The 17,179-nt window shown below is 41.2% G+C and overlaps 1 protein-coding gene across 2 annotated transcripts; it reads left to right on the plus strand.

Moving 5' to 3' along the window:
* The first annotated feature begins 9,392 nt into the window (after nucleotides 1-9,392).
* LOC119492401 (fucosyltransferase 7) lies at nucleotides 9,393-13,345 on the plus strand. Of its 2 annotated transcripts, XM_037776819.1 has the most exons (3): nucleotides 9,393-9,645; nucleotides 9,899-9,972; nucleotides 11,614-13,345. In XM_037776819.1, exon 3 carries the CDS (start codon nucleotides 11,666-11,668, stop codon nucleotides 12,710-12,712), a length of 1,047 nt encoding a protein of 348 aa, XP_037632747.1. In that variant the 5' UTR covers nucleotides 9,393-9,645; nucleotides 9,899-9,972; nucleotides 11,614-11,665; the 3' UTR covers nucleotides 12,713-13,345. The 2 variants fall into 2 exon arrangements, with proteins under 2 accessions (XP_037632747.1, XP_037632746.1); XM_037776818.1 differs by lacking the exon at nucleotides 9,899-9,972.
* The last annotated feature ends 3,834 nt before the right edge of the window (nucleotides 13,346-17,179 follow it).

Raw genomic sequence — 17,179 nt, forward strand, 5'->3', positions numbered from 1 at the left:
TGTGAGTTTTTCAATGTGTGTGTAGTTCTGTGAATATGAATTATGAAAACGTGTGCAAACAATCAAGAAAGACTGTAAATTGAGCTAACAATTAAAAATAATTACTAAGTTGTGGCATATGTATGTATATATGTATATAAATTTATATGAAATTTAACCTCTGCATTTAACCCATCCTAAGCATTTTAGGAGCAGTGGCTGCTATGAAGGGAACAACTTTGGGTTCAGTGTCTCACTTCCACATACAGACCAAGGCCTATCGAAAGGAGGCTGGACATGCGTCGTATCTCGGGGGGTATAACACTTAAAATCTTGCCTACACTCGCCGAAATTGAGCCAATCGCAACACACAACTGCAGTTACACTGCGCATGTGTTACACCTCATACCCCAAGACCCATGTCTGCCCTAGACCCAGCCTCCTTTCCATAGGCCTTGATGCAGACTGGAGCCGGGGATTGATCCACCAACCTTTTGGTTAAAGGATGAGACACTCATCCCACTGAGCTATAGCCGCCCACAAGCTACACATATATATATTTATATCCATTATCTGTAACCACTTATCCTACTCAGGGTCGCGGGGGGGATGTAGCTGATCCCAGCTAACATTGGGTGAAGGCGGCGTACACCCTGGACAGGACGCCACACTATCACAGGGCTGACACATAGTTTAGATGTTTATATGTCTTTGGACTGTGGGAGGAAGCCGGGGAACCCGGAGAAAACCCACGCTAACATTGGGAGAACATGCAAACTCCACACAGAAGGGCCCCAAGCCGGGTTTGTACCTGCGACCCTCTTGCTGTGAGGAGGCAGTACACTGTACAGTGCAGTACTCAGTACAGACTTCATTTCAGCACTGCACTGTCCAAACAGCCTGGTGCAGAACTAGGGCACTTTCCCCACGGTTTGCATGCCTCGCTTCATGTGTTGGATATCAGGATTTACATGAGGCTTGTATGATGACAAATCGTGGGGGAGATATGGCCCTCACGCTGCTATTTGCCTACAACTGCAGTACAGCAATACCCAACGACCAAATCCCTCTCCCAAAGTGGACTGAATGAAAGCCTGTGCTGCCCTCTAGTGCATTTGTGACATTAAGTCTATTGTGTTTGGTTGACATCACCTTTATTTCCTCATTGTTTGCAGTCCCACAAGTTCCAATGTTGTATGTGAAAAAATACATTGATACTATATCCAAAATCAACCTCATTAAGACCCAGTAAATAGAAAAGTGGAGAAAAAATACATAAATGACCATAACACATTGTTATTACAGCAAATGGAAATAAGGAAACTGTTGTTGTTATAACGGATGTGAGGTACTTGTCCGGACAAGCCACCTCCCGGCTCTGATGTCCAATCAAACCTCTGCGTGTCCAAAATTGTTTGACATCCAGCCTCTAATCTAATGGTTTGGGACTGATCATACCGTGGCTGATAACGCGTAGCATGTAGTTTCTTTGATTTATTTTATAGATGTGATTCAATAGTTCCATATAAATTCGGTCCAACACAATTCCATGGCTGGAAAAAAAGCAAGCAAGAAATTGCTTGACATCCAGTTTTTCACAGCAGAGAAGCAGGCCTCTAATCCAACGGTTTGGGACTGATCCTCTGCCTTTATAGGCACATACAGCTGACTATCATCAAGCAGTGAAAATGTATTCAATGACTGCATTTGGCTAAGAGGTGATATGTACAAAGTGAAGAGCAGAGGGCTAAGAACAGAGCCAGTCTGATGGTACATGTCCACAGCCTCCGTGCTTTCCACGTCCCCCATTCATTGTCTATGTAAGCAGCCGCGCAATGCATTCTGGTAGCGTGGCCTCACGATTCGAGAGACTAGGCGTCATGACGCCCGCTCTCCATTTGCATAAAGTCTAGGGCTAGTCTACTTTATGCAAATCACGGGCGTCTGATGCGACTCGCCGCCTCTCGAAACTCCAGAGGATCTTTTAAAATAAACGTCGTTGATCAAAATTAAAGACAGATTCAGCAACTGCATGGATTATTTCTCGCCTCAAATGTTTTCAGAAACACATTTCAGTGAATTATTTACGTGAAATAAGAGAAGAAAGTTTCCAAACGAGCCTCCATACTGGTTCCGGTTTGAAAGCTGGGAGCAGCAGCCAACGGCGGGAAAGCGTTCGTCCAATCAGGAGCCGAGTGCATTGTTTCTATGGACAGCACACCAAGCGTCCTATGTTGGGAAGCGTCGCGTCCCCTTGCGATAAAAAACGCCCCTGTGGACATGTACAATTAGTCTTGCTTGGTTCTTCCAAGCTCCTTAGAATTCATCTGGAACTGTCAGAGCAACAAGTGATTCAGCCCAAACCAGCAAAAGTGAAGCTTATTGACCGTTGGCTGGATCATGACCAAGACATTTTACGGTGAACCCTATGCACAGGGGCGCCTTAATATGACTTGAGGCCCCGGGGCTACGAACGTTTTGGAGGCCCTCCCTTCCCATCATAATATGCCACGGCAACTTGAATTCAGAACCACCCGTCAATGGACAGTGACAAATATTAAATGGAGTGCCCTCCTGATCGGTAAACAGAATATGAAAGCCAAAGATCATATGGTTGTGTTTTCACCAAATTAAGTGACCAAAATATGATGGAACACATGCACTGAGCTGTCAACCTGCCCTGAGCAGGCAAGCAGCGGACCGTGTGAGAAACACTCATTATTGGCACCAATGTTGCAGTACGCCGCTGGATTTACTGTGGCGCACCAAGAGGAAATAACCGCAGAGCAGCCAAGGGAAATAACAGCTCTCCAAAATAGAAAAATATAGTCCCAGGTCCCAGCTCAGCACACTTGTGTTCCGTAATATTTTAGTGGTTAGACAGATGAGCCGGCCATTGTATTCACATGAAGCTGCCAATAGACATATATATACAAGCTGCATCTCATTTCTCGATTTGTTGCCTCCTCATCTCCTCGCTCCTCGATTCTCTGGGTGTGATCCGGAAATCGATCTCAACGCTCCATCTTGGAGGACATCCCATTTCCTAAAATGCATCTCGAGGAGCGAGGAAGCTTGTCTGAGGAGCTATGAGCGAGGATACACTGGTGTATCCTTTGCGGAAGTGTTTTCGGCACCCGTGACATATAAAAGGCACGTGACACACAGCTGGAATAATCTCAAACCATGGCGGGAGCACTTCACAAATGTAAGTGTGTTATTATAGATTGTAGTTGTTTAAGATGATGAAACTTTCTGTCCTTCAACGTTTGTGTAGCACCTCATAAATTATTGTTCTAAACACATTCCTTAATGACATTTCACATTGATAGTAGTATTATTATCTATGTTTTTTATTGGAACATTTAGGCTCCAATTTAACTGCTATAGGCCTAATCCTGACATGATGTTAATATTCAATTCTTATATCAACAAAAGCATTTGAGCATTCAGCACTAATTTTCTGTATTTCATGTTGTCATATAATAGTTAATTGCCCAGTATGTAGTCTGCAAATATCATTATTAATATATGATAACATAATTAAATGACATAATTAAAACCTAAGTAAATAAATAAATTCATGAGTAAATAATTTAATTTTAAACAATTTTCCTGCCCAAAGCAATAACTGTCTACAGCCCTTCACCTCTGTCTAACAGAGAACTCTCAGCTTTAGAGTTTCTGTCTCAACCACACTCCATTCTGTTTTAGTCTGTAAGATTCTTGCACAAGTTGAATTTTTCACATGTACATTTGCACATTTACTACCTCAATTATTTTTTATTAAAGAACAAACATTGCAACTTGCACACTTTGCTAATGTATATGGTGGGTTATTCTATGTTTATCATTTAGATTTGTTATGCTAATTGTAGTAGTCAGGTATATTTCTAGTGTATTTCCAAAAATAGTCCTGTGACAAGTGTTCCAATTGGGGCTGTAGGCTACATTTGAGATCAATCTTACTTTGTCATTTCTTACAGGGACCCATGATGAAACTCTGACTGTCATCAGACTGAGGGCAGAGAATGACACCCTTTTTACAGGAAGGAGGCACACAGCCAAAAAGGCCTGGGAGTGAGTTAGTGAATTTCTATGTAGTGCATTAACTGTGATCTGTAACTGTTGTTCCTTTCAACATGCTACTAATGTTCATTGCAACCTCAAGATGCTTTTTACATGTCATCATGTTGACAGAGCTTTTTTTTAATTAAGATATGATCTATATTGCCTTTATGTATTGGTATTTTAATGATTTCTCCTGAACTTGCTATAACAAATGTTATTTAAATGTGAGCTGACACCTGTGGCTGTGGACCTAACTACTTGTTGACACATAAGTTAACCAGTAACATATCTTGTATCACTCAGGGAAATTCTTCAGATGATGGGCCTTTCCACAGTAACCCCCACACAAGTGGCAAAAAAGTGGGACAATCTAAAGCAGAAGTACAACGTGTGGTTTAAATTGTATTTGTAGGCTAAATGCTCAGTGATGTGTGACATGTTTTCTTGCATTCATGTTTGTCTGTGAATCCCATTTTTATGTCCGGTCAGTATACCATTGGATAACTTTCACTCTTGCTTGTGTTTCTGTAGGAATGCCCCAAAACTGCGACAGGGACCGACAAGGGAGAGGCCACAGCAGCCACATGGCCATATTTTTCGGCCATGCATGAGGCCATCAGTGGGAGGCCAGCTGTAGATCCTCCCACCCTGATGGACTCTGCATGTGTGGATGCTGTGGCCTCTGGTAGTGGCTCAGCATCCACTGAGGCTGCCCAGATCCAGGACACAGTGGAGAATGACGAGGCCACTGAGTCAGGCTCAGACAGCCATGTGGAGGATGTTGAGCCCTCCACCTCTGCCGGTCTCCCCACCCCCCGTAAAAAAAAAGAAAAAGTCTGTGCTGGAGTTTCTGGAGGAGGATGCAGAGAAGGAGGAGGAGAGATTCGAGAGGCAACATCTGGCAATGCAGGACAATTCTAAACCATTTCTAGACCTCTTTGAAAAGTGTATCAATAAGAAAGATTAGTGTTTTTGGTTCTTGGAATTTTTATTTGAGGGAAGACAATGGATTTGGGTTTACAGTTTAGCAGTCTGGTGTGTTTTTGTTTGCTTAGAAGCAGAATAGAATACTTTTTTTCTATGTACATGGGTTTCAACTTTACAGATGTGTTTGCATAGTTTCAGTTGTTTTGTGTGTAAACAATGGAGAAAAACTATTTTTCTGGCAATGTCATCGCAGACACCAATTTATACTGCAAATATACTTTTTTAAATTAAAATAAGCATGTTGCAAGCAAATCAAGCATGTATCCTTTTTTGGAATTAAAATCAAGACAATCCAGTTTGAAGAGATAACAAGGAGATCTTTATTAAATAGAAAGCTGTGACATGACAAAAAAGCCAAGGTTTTTAAACATGTCACTTTTGCAATCTAAATTCACAAGGACATCACTGATCATACTGAAACTGATCATCAGCACATTGAGAAGTGCACATTCAGCCCATAAGCAAAACCTGTAGCCTGCACAAAGTAATGCAATGTCAGCATCAAAATCAAATTTGATCACCAAGGAGAAATTGGGTCAAGTTACTGTACAGTCGCTCACATTCACATTAGTGAAATAAGAACATATAAAAACAAATGTTAAAAAATATGTGGATCAGTCAAAATAGTCAATAGTAATAGACCAATAATATTATTGCACTGAACATGACTCAATAGCAACACTGAACATAAAACTTCTTATCACATGAGCTGATGTGAAACATCCCATAGGCCTACAAATTGTAATAAATACCTGTGGTCTGTCAAGCTCTTTTGAGATTGTAACAGGAAGTAAGGGCTCTAAATAAACTAGAGCATGGAAAATGGGAAGTTAGGCCTACATGAATGAGAAAAAAAAGTGCAGTTATGCATGTGGCCAGTGCTCATAACTGTAATTTTCTGGCGAAAACATAAGAAAAATAATAACTGACCATAAATGAACAGATTCTTACAAATAGTCGTGGTCACTTAACTCCTCGGGGGTATGATGAGGAGCCGAGATTTGGTATGCCAGTCTGTCTCGCCGGCCATGTCCACTTTGTTCCCCCCTGACTGGACGGGGGGGAGAACTTCCAATCTCCTCAACGTTTTTGGTGAGTTCGATGATGTCTCCTGCAGTCACACAGATGTTGTGGAGCACACAACAAGCAGTGATGACTGCAGGGACAAAGGTGTGATCCACCTCCAAGGCCTTGAACAGCAGGCACCTCCATCGTACCTTCATCATGCCAAAGGCCCGCTCTATTATGTTGCGGACTTTGGCGTGGTGGTGGCTAAAGCGGCCCTGTACCCTCCCTTGCAGTGGCACCCGATACGGGGTGATGATGGTCATGGGCTGGACTATGCAGGGGTAGCCACCATCCCCCACAATGAAATACCCTGGGGGAGGATACAGAGCCTCTTTATGAATGCCGCTGTTTTTCAGGACACAGGTGTCATGAACGGACCCAGGGTATCCTACAAATGTGTGGAGAAACCGGCCCTTCCCATCACATACAGCCTGCAGCTGTATGGATGGGAAGAGCTTACGGTTCATGTAGTCCTGGCCACTGAGTCCGGGAGGTGTCTTCACCCGTATGTGGCACCCGTCAATGGCACCCACACAGGTGGAAAACACGGGGCTGTTGGCCAGCTGCTGGAATCGCAGACCAATCTCCTCCAGCTCTGGAGCAGCAGGCAGTGTGATGACTGTGAGCCAGAGAGCAGCAATTCAATTCAATTCAATTCAATTCAATTCAATTTATTTTTGTATAGCGTCAAATCACAACAGAAGTTATCTCAAGACGCTTTATATATAGAGCAGGTCTTAGACTGTACACCATAGTTTAGAGACCTAACAAGATCCAGAGAGGGAAGCAGCCACAATAATAGCCCAGCAGCTGCAATCTCCCTAACTCCCTTGTGGACCAGCCTGTGTACAGCAGAAACTGGAACTTGAAAGGCCCGGGACACCACACTGTATGACAAACCGTGTGCCAGCCAGTTCATGGTTACCAGTACAGTGATGTGGTGTCCCCAGGCCTGTCTCCTCTCAGGTCCCAGACGGAGCATCAAGGCCTCCAAGGACTCACGGCTGAGCCGGTAATCATTAAGTAGGTCATGCTCCCCATCAAAATACATTTGTAACAGGGGAACAGTGTTGTTCAGGCACTCGTAGATAGCCGCTGGTGGATCTTCCGCCTACAGAATAGAATAAAATAAAAGCTGTTAAAGTGTGCATATGTTTTACCCTTAAGACAGCAAACTCTGCACAATAAAATGTTTTGTCAACATTAAAAACACAACTTTCTACCCTTTTGGACAAACATGTTGCAGGTCTGATATCCTAATAGTATGTGTCAGTATGTGCATTACCTTATTGCTACTTGTGGTTGGTCATCTTTAATGCCAATCAAATGAGTGCCCTCTTTTACAACTACATGTCAAAGAAGCAGCCATAAATAGGCCTACCTCATGCTGGACGGCATGACGCATCCCTGCTCTCCAGCGCTGGGAATGGCATCTCTCCTGCTGAAGCATGCCATGCTGCAGCTGATGCCACTGCCATAGGACGCATGCTACAGTAGTCTTCATGTAGCCTGACAATGCTTCTAAAGTTTTCTCTTTTTTAATTTCTTTCTCTCTCTCCCTCTCTATCCCCACAACCATTAGTTGTTGATGTGATGGAAATCGGAGGTGTACCTTTACCTTATATACTCTACTGTCAGGGCCTTGATTCGTTAATTACTGTTTATTCCTGGTTGCAGTGTATGTGAATAACATCAGCTAACAGGAAGTACACATGGATCCAAGCTGTTGTCTAGCAATGCAATTCTGTTGCAATTCCGTCAAAATGCGCTAAATCGGAGCGTTTCAGACAGAGGGTAAATACAGGCATGTTCAGGCCGACAGTATGAGGAAAATAAAGTGTTTTTTGAACATTACAGCATTTAAACATGTTCTAGTAGAAACACAAAATACAAGTATGAACCTGAAAATTAGCACAATAGGGGACCTTTAAGAAAAAGCTAAAGATCTGCAGCTCTTTCATGAACACCTTCGCACCTAATGACATTGATGCTATTGATGATGTTGAAAATTGTGATATTGATGATATTGAGGATGTTGCTGATGTTGATTAGGATATTCATTATGATGATGACATTGATGGCGTTGTTGATAATGTTAATGATGACGATGAGAAGAAAAAAAAGAAAAAAGAAAAATCTGCTTCTATCCACCCTGTGCATTGCCTCTGTGCACGGCCTGTCCGCAGCTGTGTCCGATCAGACTTGAAGCTGCTGTTGGCTCTTACTCACGTTGTTCCCTCCTATCTAGTTCCTCGCTTGTGTTGTACGAATTCTCAGATGTACGTCGTTTTGGACAAAAGCGTTGTATTGTGATGGTCCAGATACACAGGTGTGGTGTACGAGTTACTGTGTTTTCCCATGTGTCCTTGAAGGTACCAGAGGAACACAGTTGTGGCAGCCAGCCAGGTTTGGAGCACCTGGGCCTCACGCTCCCATGTGATAAAAGCTCCTGGCATTGCTCGACTCTCTCACTTGGACTCATCCCATCCGGTGTCTTCACACTTTTGCCTTTGTTTGACTTTTGTTTCTCTTACACTTAATTATGCTCACACATTCACACTGTGGACACGCTCTACATTAGAAGTTATTTCTTTAGTTGTTAACTTTATTACAATAAATGTATTTAATTTACAGTCATCCACTGTGTCTGTTCCCATATTTGTCATGGACTAGGAGCCAGGTTATGACAGTATAGATCAGAGTTAGTAACCAAACCTTATTAGTTCAGAAACATACAAAACAAATCAAATTAAAACTGTGAGTTAGAGCAGTGCATTATAGGGTAAATCAACCAGAAAAGTGTGAGAGAGAGGTTGTAGAGAGGTTCTGCATTAAAAAACCAAACGTGAACTGGGAGGCCGAGGGTGAAACAACACGTTGAAACGGTTATGATGTGGTTGGTGCCGGCAGGAGATATGTGCCCATTTCCTCTGCAGAGCTGCATGAACAGGAAGAGTAAGACCAGCTTGTGGTTCAAAAATCGAAATGTTAATGTTTTTGACTGCCACTCGCTGCTGGCTGTGCTAATTCTGCAAAGAGCGGATGCATGAGCAGTTTAACGAGTAAATAAATGAGTGTGCTACGAGGGTGGAAGGGTGGCAGGTGTCTGTGGGGATGGGCACGCTTTTTTACCACCCTCTAACCCTAACCCAGCTAAACAAGAGATTAAACAGAGTCAAACTCAATGGACCCACCAAGAGGCTGAAGGGAATCTTAAAGATATTAATTCATAGTTCAGTTTGTATGAAAAAAAACAACAACATAAAAAGTAATTCATTTGAAACGACTGCGTGAGGAATGACTGTTTTTCCTTTCTGTTTCTGCTCCTATCTTTCTGCTGACCACACTGATTGAGCTCGTACTCAATTGAACCGTCACACCCTGCTACCGAGAAGCTATGTGCGTGTGTGTGTGTGTGTGTGTGTGTGTGTGTGTTGAGCAAGAGATGAGTCAAAATTTTGAGGGGGGCAGGATTTCCTTTATATAGGATGTGTGTGAGTAGATGTACGGGCAGCAGACAGCCTGATGCCATGTCGCCAGGTACGTGCCAACAACTTTACAATTTTATTTCATTCAAATCCACCTGCTGGTATCTAAGTTTTTACTACAGATTTGATTCTATTCAATACAGATAGTGTACAGAATGCTACTGTATGTGTCATCAGGGTGATGGAAACTGTGTAAAAACCAGGTCTTTTTAAATTTTCCAATTCTGAATTTCTTTTTTCTTTTCTTTTTTTTCCGTTTCAAATGTTCTATTCTTAAATTGATGTTGAGTTTGTGGTGTACCCAGCTATCAGGGTGTGCCAACTTTCCTCTTTCCGCCAGTTGCATTTTACAAGATGCCTTATCATCAAACCCACACAAGTAAGCTATACTGTATATGCTGATGAGAAAGTGAATGATTATTATAAAATCATACAGACAAATATCGGTGCTTTGCTTTAGTGAGACATGACTTCGATCTGTTACCTGTTTAATAATTTGACAATTTGCAAACTTTTCAATGTGTAGTTTAAACCTTTACCATTCATTTTTTGAGCAGTTCCAAGTGTGCAATGCATGTGACGAAATCCTAAAAAAGAACAATCATCCTGCAGAAGCAGAACTTCCTTTCTTTTTGAAAACAAAGAACACGGAGAGGAAGACACAGACAGCAGTGTAGATTTCATCAGATGTTCTGCCAGAGTTGTACTCATTTTTTGTGTCATTTATTGACAATCTTTTTTTCAAGGATTTAACCATATTAGAAAAAATTAGGGCTGACATAGTTACAGTGATAATAACGCGTTAACGCAAATTTGTTTTAACGCCACAAATTTCTGAGTGATATTGAATTTCAGTTTAAAGCATAAAAGAGATCATAGATACTGGCATTACATGAAATTATAAAACCTAATCCATTGGCACCAACCATGTCATACTAGCTTGTCCTCAAAGGAGGTTAAATAACGCTCCAAACTTACACTAAATTTAGGAAAAACTGGCATGACCATTTTCAAAGGGGTCCCTTGACCTCTGACCTCCAGATCAGTGAATGTAAATGGGTTCTATGGGTACCCACGAGTCTCCCCTTTACAGACATGCCCACTTTATGATAATCACATGCAGTTTGGGGCAAGTCATAGTCAAGTCAGCACACTGACACACTGACAGCTGTTGTTGCCTGTTGGGCTGCAGTTTGCCATTTTATGATTTGAGCATATTGTTTAATGCTAAATGCAGTACCTGTGAGGGTTTCTGGATCAATATATGTCATTGTTTTGTGTTGTTAATTGATTTACAATAATAAATATATACACACATTTGCATAAAGAAAGCATATTTGCCAACTTCCATGTTGACAAGAGTAATACAAACTTTTACAAATCTCCCTTTAAGGTACATGTTGAACAGGAAAAAATGTGAGATTAATTTGCAATCAATTGCGATTAACTATGGACAATCATGGGATTAATCACGATTAAATATTTGAATCGACTGACAGCCCTTAAGGTTATTGTCTACCGGCGGACCTCTGTACCGTCGTCATCGCTGCCTTTGCCCGGCAACAGCAACATACAGGGCTTCAAAGAGCGGATGGGCGGGTGTCCGCTCTGTGCAGAGCACCGGAACAAAAACACCAACACATCACAGTATAATAACAATGCACTTCCCGTGCCTAGTCTGGGCTGCTCGATTATGACAAAAAAGATTACGATTATTTAACACGATCACTGTTATCATTATCGTACTGTTAAACCTAATGATGACTGCACTTTTCTTAAATAAAGTGTTTTATATTTATGTTTGTTCCATCTTTGATGCAAGCTCACTTTTAATTAACCTGTAACAAAATTGACAAATGTTGTCAGAAGAAGAAAAGAATAATTTGGGGAGTTAAAACAGAAGGAAATGTCTGCAGGAGATGTTTTTGTTGTCGACACCTTTCCTTTGCAGTCCCTGTACTCACGAGAACATATGAAAGAGTAATAATACCTCTGATCTACCCCTTACTTCCTTCCTTAGAGTTCCATACCAGTGATCTGTGCCCTTTTGACCTGGAATACACCCAGCAGCCATGACAACATCTGGATCCAGGGCCTTCCTCCTCCTCCTCCTCCTCCTCTTCCTCATCTCCCTCTCACAGCTGCTTTATCACAGCTTCTTGGACCAGAAGCTCGGTCCGGAGAAATATCCTCCTGCTGTTCCTCAGAGAAACATCTGTATCCTGCTGTGGCACTGGCCATTCGGGCGCTCTTACAGGCTCAAAGGAGACAAATGCCTCGAGATGTACAACATCAGCCGCTGTTTCCTCACCGCTAACACCTCCGCCTTCTCCACTGCTGATGTGGTTGTCTTCCACCACCACGAGCTGAGAGGAGGTCTGTCCTCGCTCCCTCTGCACCTGGATCGCCCAGCCTCCCAGCACTGGGTGTGGCTGTCCATGGAGCCTCCTGTCAACAATGGAAACCTCACACAGTTCGCCGGCCTCTTCAACTGGACGATGAGCTACAGACGTGATGCCGACATATTCATCCCCTATGGAAAGACCATGGTGGGAGGTGATAAGCTAGGCTTTCCGGCTGCTTCAAATCGCTCCTGCCTTGTCAGCTGGATGGTGAGCAAATACAAGCCTCACCAGGTTCGGGCTGGTGTTTATCAAAGTCTAAAGAATCAAATCCCCATAGAGGTGTACGGCAAGTGGAACAGGAAACCCCTGTCAGCGAAGAAGCTGCTGCCCACAATTGCAAAGTGTATTTTTTACCTGTCGTTTGAGAACTCTGAGGCAAAGGACTACATTAGTGAGAAACTCTGGAGGAACGCTTTCCAAGCAGGGGCCGTGCCAGTAGTTCTCGGGCCCAGCAGGGCGACCTACGAGGCCCTGGCTCCACCTGGTTCCTTTATCCATGTGGCTGATTTCAAGAGCACAGCAGATCTGGCTGCCTATATGAAGCATGTAGCTGCAGACAGACAGGCCTATGAAAAGTACTTCCAGTGGCACCACACTCACAGAATAAAAACCTACACTGACTGGAGAGAAAGGCTGTGTCAAATCTGTGTTCAGTACCCCAGTTTACCAGCCAATAAAGTCTATCAGGACCTGGAGAGCTGGGTTAACAGCTAACATCTTCATACTTTTTTTTTTGTGTGTGACTGGGACTGTTTATATGCTGCTGGGTTACCACATGCAAATGTGAAATACCATACAGTGACAATTGCACGCAGGAATACATGGGTCTCTGTCAGCTGTGCAATTTTGGTAAACAGTGAGGAACTTCACACCACAGAAACAAATCTCACACGGTTGGTTGAGTTCGCTGTACACTATGCGAAAATGCGGAAGTGGTAACTTGTGTAACCATAAATGCATGTTCCATTTGTTGAAACCACAGAGGTAAGCATATCTTTACAACAAGCTAGTGATACTGCAAACTATGAGGGGTATTTATTATTTATCACCTGAAATATCTGCTCATGAAAAAACATTAAGAAAGACATTGTTTTCTTCATGTGATTGTCTGCTCAGGATCTTGGTGTGCTTCAAACTGAGTACTTGTTTAACCATCTATTCCATGGTTAGGGTTCGGTTAAGTTTACGCAACTGAAACTATTTGGTTAAGCAGAGCGAAGTTAAAATGGAAAAAGCTAATGAAATTAATAATAAGAATAATAACCTTATTTGTATAGCACTTTTCTTAAAGGGACTGTTTGTAACTACTTACACGTATAAATCATTGCGGGTCGGTGTCCCATGTGCGCTCGCGTGTGGCTACGCTGTTCAGACAAGACTCCAACACAAACTACAGTGAAGCACCAAAACCTCTTGGTTGTATCTAGTGAAGCCCGTCTGTTAAACAGTGTTGGCCGCGGTCGGAGGACGCGGAGGAGACCGTAGCTTTGGTCTCCAGGGCCGGAGTCTCTGCTGTACTCTGCTCCTCTGCTTGCCTGCCTTCACTCACACACCGTGCTCGTTCTCGCTCTTTCGCTCCACTCTCACGTGCATGCGCAAACACTCCACACTGCAGAAGAGTTAGTTTAGCTCTGAGAATATCTAGTGAATGTACAGTGGATGTTTGTGCAGAAATAACTGCTGCAGCTCCTCCAGACCAACAGAGGTTTCCCGTGTCTTGTGAAGTAACGGGGCTCCGCAGATAAACATTATCTATTCATGGAGAGACCTTCGTCTGGTCAGCTAACATTACTGCCAAGCAGCTGAAATATAGAGTGATATTGTGCTTTTAGCCTAAATAAAATGTAACCTTTAAGTTGTTAACATCTGTATGCCAATGTCTAGTGTTTTAGTTTTAGCAGTTCTAAGAAAAACTTGAGTTAAGGAAAAAGGGAAGTGAATCAGAGAAATGACACTAAACAGAAGACCTTTATAAATAGATTTTCCTACAGTATTCATTTTTCTAAGCCAGTGATTGGGTGATTTTTGTTTTTATTGCTCTTAGGTAGAGTCTGCTACTGCCAATCTCCTTATCAGTAGTGAACTTAGTGAACCTGAGAACCAAGTAAATCTGTAACAGAACCGAATTGTAAGATCTTGGGTCTAAGATACCTTAAAGAACCACAGATATTGATACCTTAAATACTAAACCCAGGCATCTATTCCCCACCTAGAGAAAGGTTACATGTTACAAAACTGACAATACTGCAGTATACTACGAATGGAAAGATTTCAATTTAAGTTTGATGCGGAGTTATAACTTTGACTTCATACTCATGTGACACACGGGGATTACCTAAAGAGTCAATATCATTCCAGTCATTGGCAGAAGTATACAGATCATTCATTTGAATAAACAGTAATAATACGTTTGCAAAATTACTCGAGTCCCCCCCAACACACCACTCAGTGAATGGGCTTAATTTGTTGCCAAATCCTGGCGGAATATGATCTGGGACCTCCCAGATTGGGACAGCACCTATTGGATTGGATACAGCAACACCATTAAATACATTTTGTGTAATATCTAATGTTATTCAATTGAAGTTACTCGTAAATTGCTTGTTTGCCTATTTTGATCTGCGTCATGCTTTCAGTGCTGCTCTAGTCACTTTTTCTAACAAAATGTGTTATGATGACTCCCTGAGTTTTCACACCTCTTTTAACAGGTTGACAACGTGTGATATCAGACATCAATTTCACATGATTCTGCTGAGTCATTTGGCCATTTGACAAGTTTGAATGGGTGGGTGTCATAAGTTCCTATTAGCTGCTGAGCACTAGGGCTAAACCATTTCTGTAAGCCTAGTGGTTGCCTATACCACTCTGCTAAGGATCCTCTTATTTCTCTGTCCTTTTCTTAATTTTTTTGTGTAGCCTATGAAAATTAAATATTTGGATTGCAGTTTTATCGCTTTCATTATTTTTTTATCAAGATAAAATTGCGTCCTTTTTCTCCACTACTGTCTTTTTGGTAAACAAATACATTAGTGGACATTCTAGCATTCATCAAACTATAGTTTTCTTTCATCAAAAACATTAACAGTTGTGTGGGGAAAGGTTAGAGCAGTGGTACTCGTTCAATGCTGGTTTAGGATACAGACCAATGTAATGTATATCTGTATTTGGAAAACAACACTTTCTTTTTTGAACATTTTTTTTATTTTTTTTTATTTGAAAAGGTGTTATCACAGTATATACTAAACTTTACAGATAGTTATACTAAACTCTTTTCCTGTTTTAATGTACTTGTACAGTTTATATGCATATGCAGAAAATGAGGCATGCGAATGCCATAGTACTTGTGAGTCAACTCAGTCTTCTGGAGAACTGTGGGTCCTCCAACCTCACTTTCTGAAGTACGTGGTCGTGTAATCTGTTCCATGAGTCCAGATTTAACACATCTACACATCGATATTCAGTTTCATACTCACGCGTATACAGCCTACATGTCCATGCATACTTCTCCATCAAACTATCAGCAGTAACATTTAGCTTTCTTACATGTGCCTAGCTCACACTCTATTAAAGACATAACTATATACATTAGAACCAAGGGAGCTTACATTGCATTCTTAGTCTTCTCAGCAAGAAGAGGAAAGGAAGAAAAGAGAAACAGAAGTCAGTGGAGTCATATAAAGTCTGCTCTTATTGGGGTTATAAATTTGATCCATTTATTCCAAATCTGGTAAAATGTGCCCTTTTGGATCCTCAAAGAGTAAGTCAACTTTTCCATTTTAAATATTCAAGGATTATTCCACACCAATCATCCAATGTAGGTGGCACTGGATTTAGCCACCTTCTTGTGATAGATTTTTTCTTTTTTGAACATTTTAATTGGATTCAAGGCTATGACCAGTACATTATTAAACTCTAAATAGATTTTTTTAATTCAGAGATTTATTTTTATTTTATAACCCATTTTGGGTGAATTAACAGACTTCCAAAAACTTTCAGGATTAGAATGAGAGCTTGTAATTAGGTCAGATAGGAATTTGATTTGGCTTGTTTTTAAATCACTTTATAACATTTAAGCAAAAACATCAATACAAAGAAAAGTATCTCATTATTGTTTCTTTCTAGAACCACACATATAGTTTATATCTGTAATACATGGAAATAGTCATGCAGAAAATAAAGGACGTCGACACAGACGCTCCACAACGATCACACCAGCAAGTACTGTAACCTGGATTGTTGCTGAGGAGCATATTATACAGCCACAATTTGTTTTATGCAAAAAAAATTATATTGTTTTTGCCCAAAACTGCACGATGAACTGCAAGATAAAATTGCCTTGTTTTCATCCACTACTGCCTTTTTTGGTAAACAGATTGGTTTTACGTTGGTGGACATTCTGGCATTCATCAAACTAAAGTTTTCTTTCATTAAAAACATTATCAGTGGTGTGGGGAAAAGTTACAGCAGTGGTACTCGTTCAACGCTGGTTTAGGACATCATTGTAATGAATATTGGTCTTTGAAAAACAATATGAACTTTCTTTCTCTAATATTTGTTTAATGTATGACTATGACCAGCAGGGGGTATACTAGATTAGCTAGAGACTGAAATGGTAAAATAATGACAGACTGGTTAACAAGAAAGTCCAGATTTTACAGTTTTTCTCATTTGCTTCGGCTCAATTCTTGAATGGGAATTGTTTTTTTCAAAACTATAAATTCAAATCTCTGAAAAATGAGTTTGTTGTTTCCAACAGATTAGAATTTCTCATTCATTCAAGCAAATTGCACATGTGCAAAAGAGTCAGCACAATAACCACATGCACACGTCTTGTTGATCAAAACTGATGAGTTGATTCTCAGTGAAACTGTCGTCCTCTTCACAACTTCTAAACATTCCTTCATGGTTTGAGCCGTCACATGCAAAATGATCCACTCAATTATCAAAATCTGTCAGACATGCATGTATATTCCATAAATATCTATGGCATGGTGTTACGTACTGTGAGGAGGCATGGATGTCATTTTGTGGCAAATTTTCTGTTCACTGTATATAGAGTAACTTTACATGAAAGATCAAAGTTGAATTTTCTATTTACAGTACATCTAACACATTGCTACACACATAAATGTACTGTATATATATACAAATGTACATACACTTTTTCTGTGCACTACAGTA

This window comes from Sebastes umbrosus, chromosome 8 (assembly GCF_015220745.1).
Source record: "Sebastes umbrosus isolate fSebUmb1 chromosome 8, fSebUmb1.pri, whole genome shotgun sequence".
In the NCBI taxonomy this organism is placed as follows: domain Eukaryota; kingdom Metazoa; phylum Chordata; class Actinopteri; order Perciformes; family Sebastidae; genus Sebastes; species Sebastes umbrosus.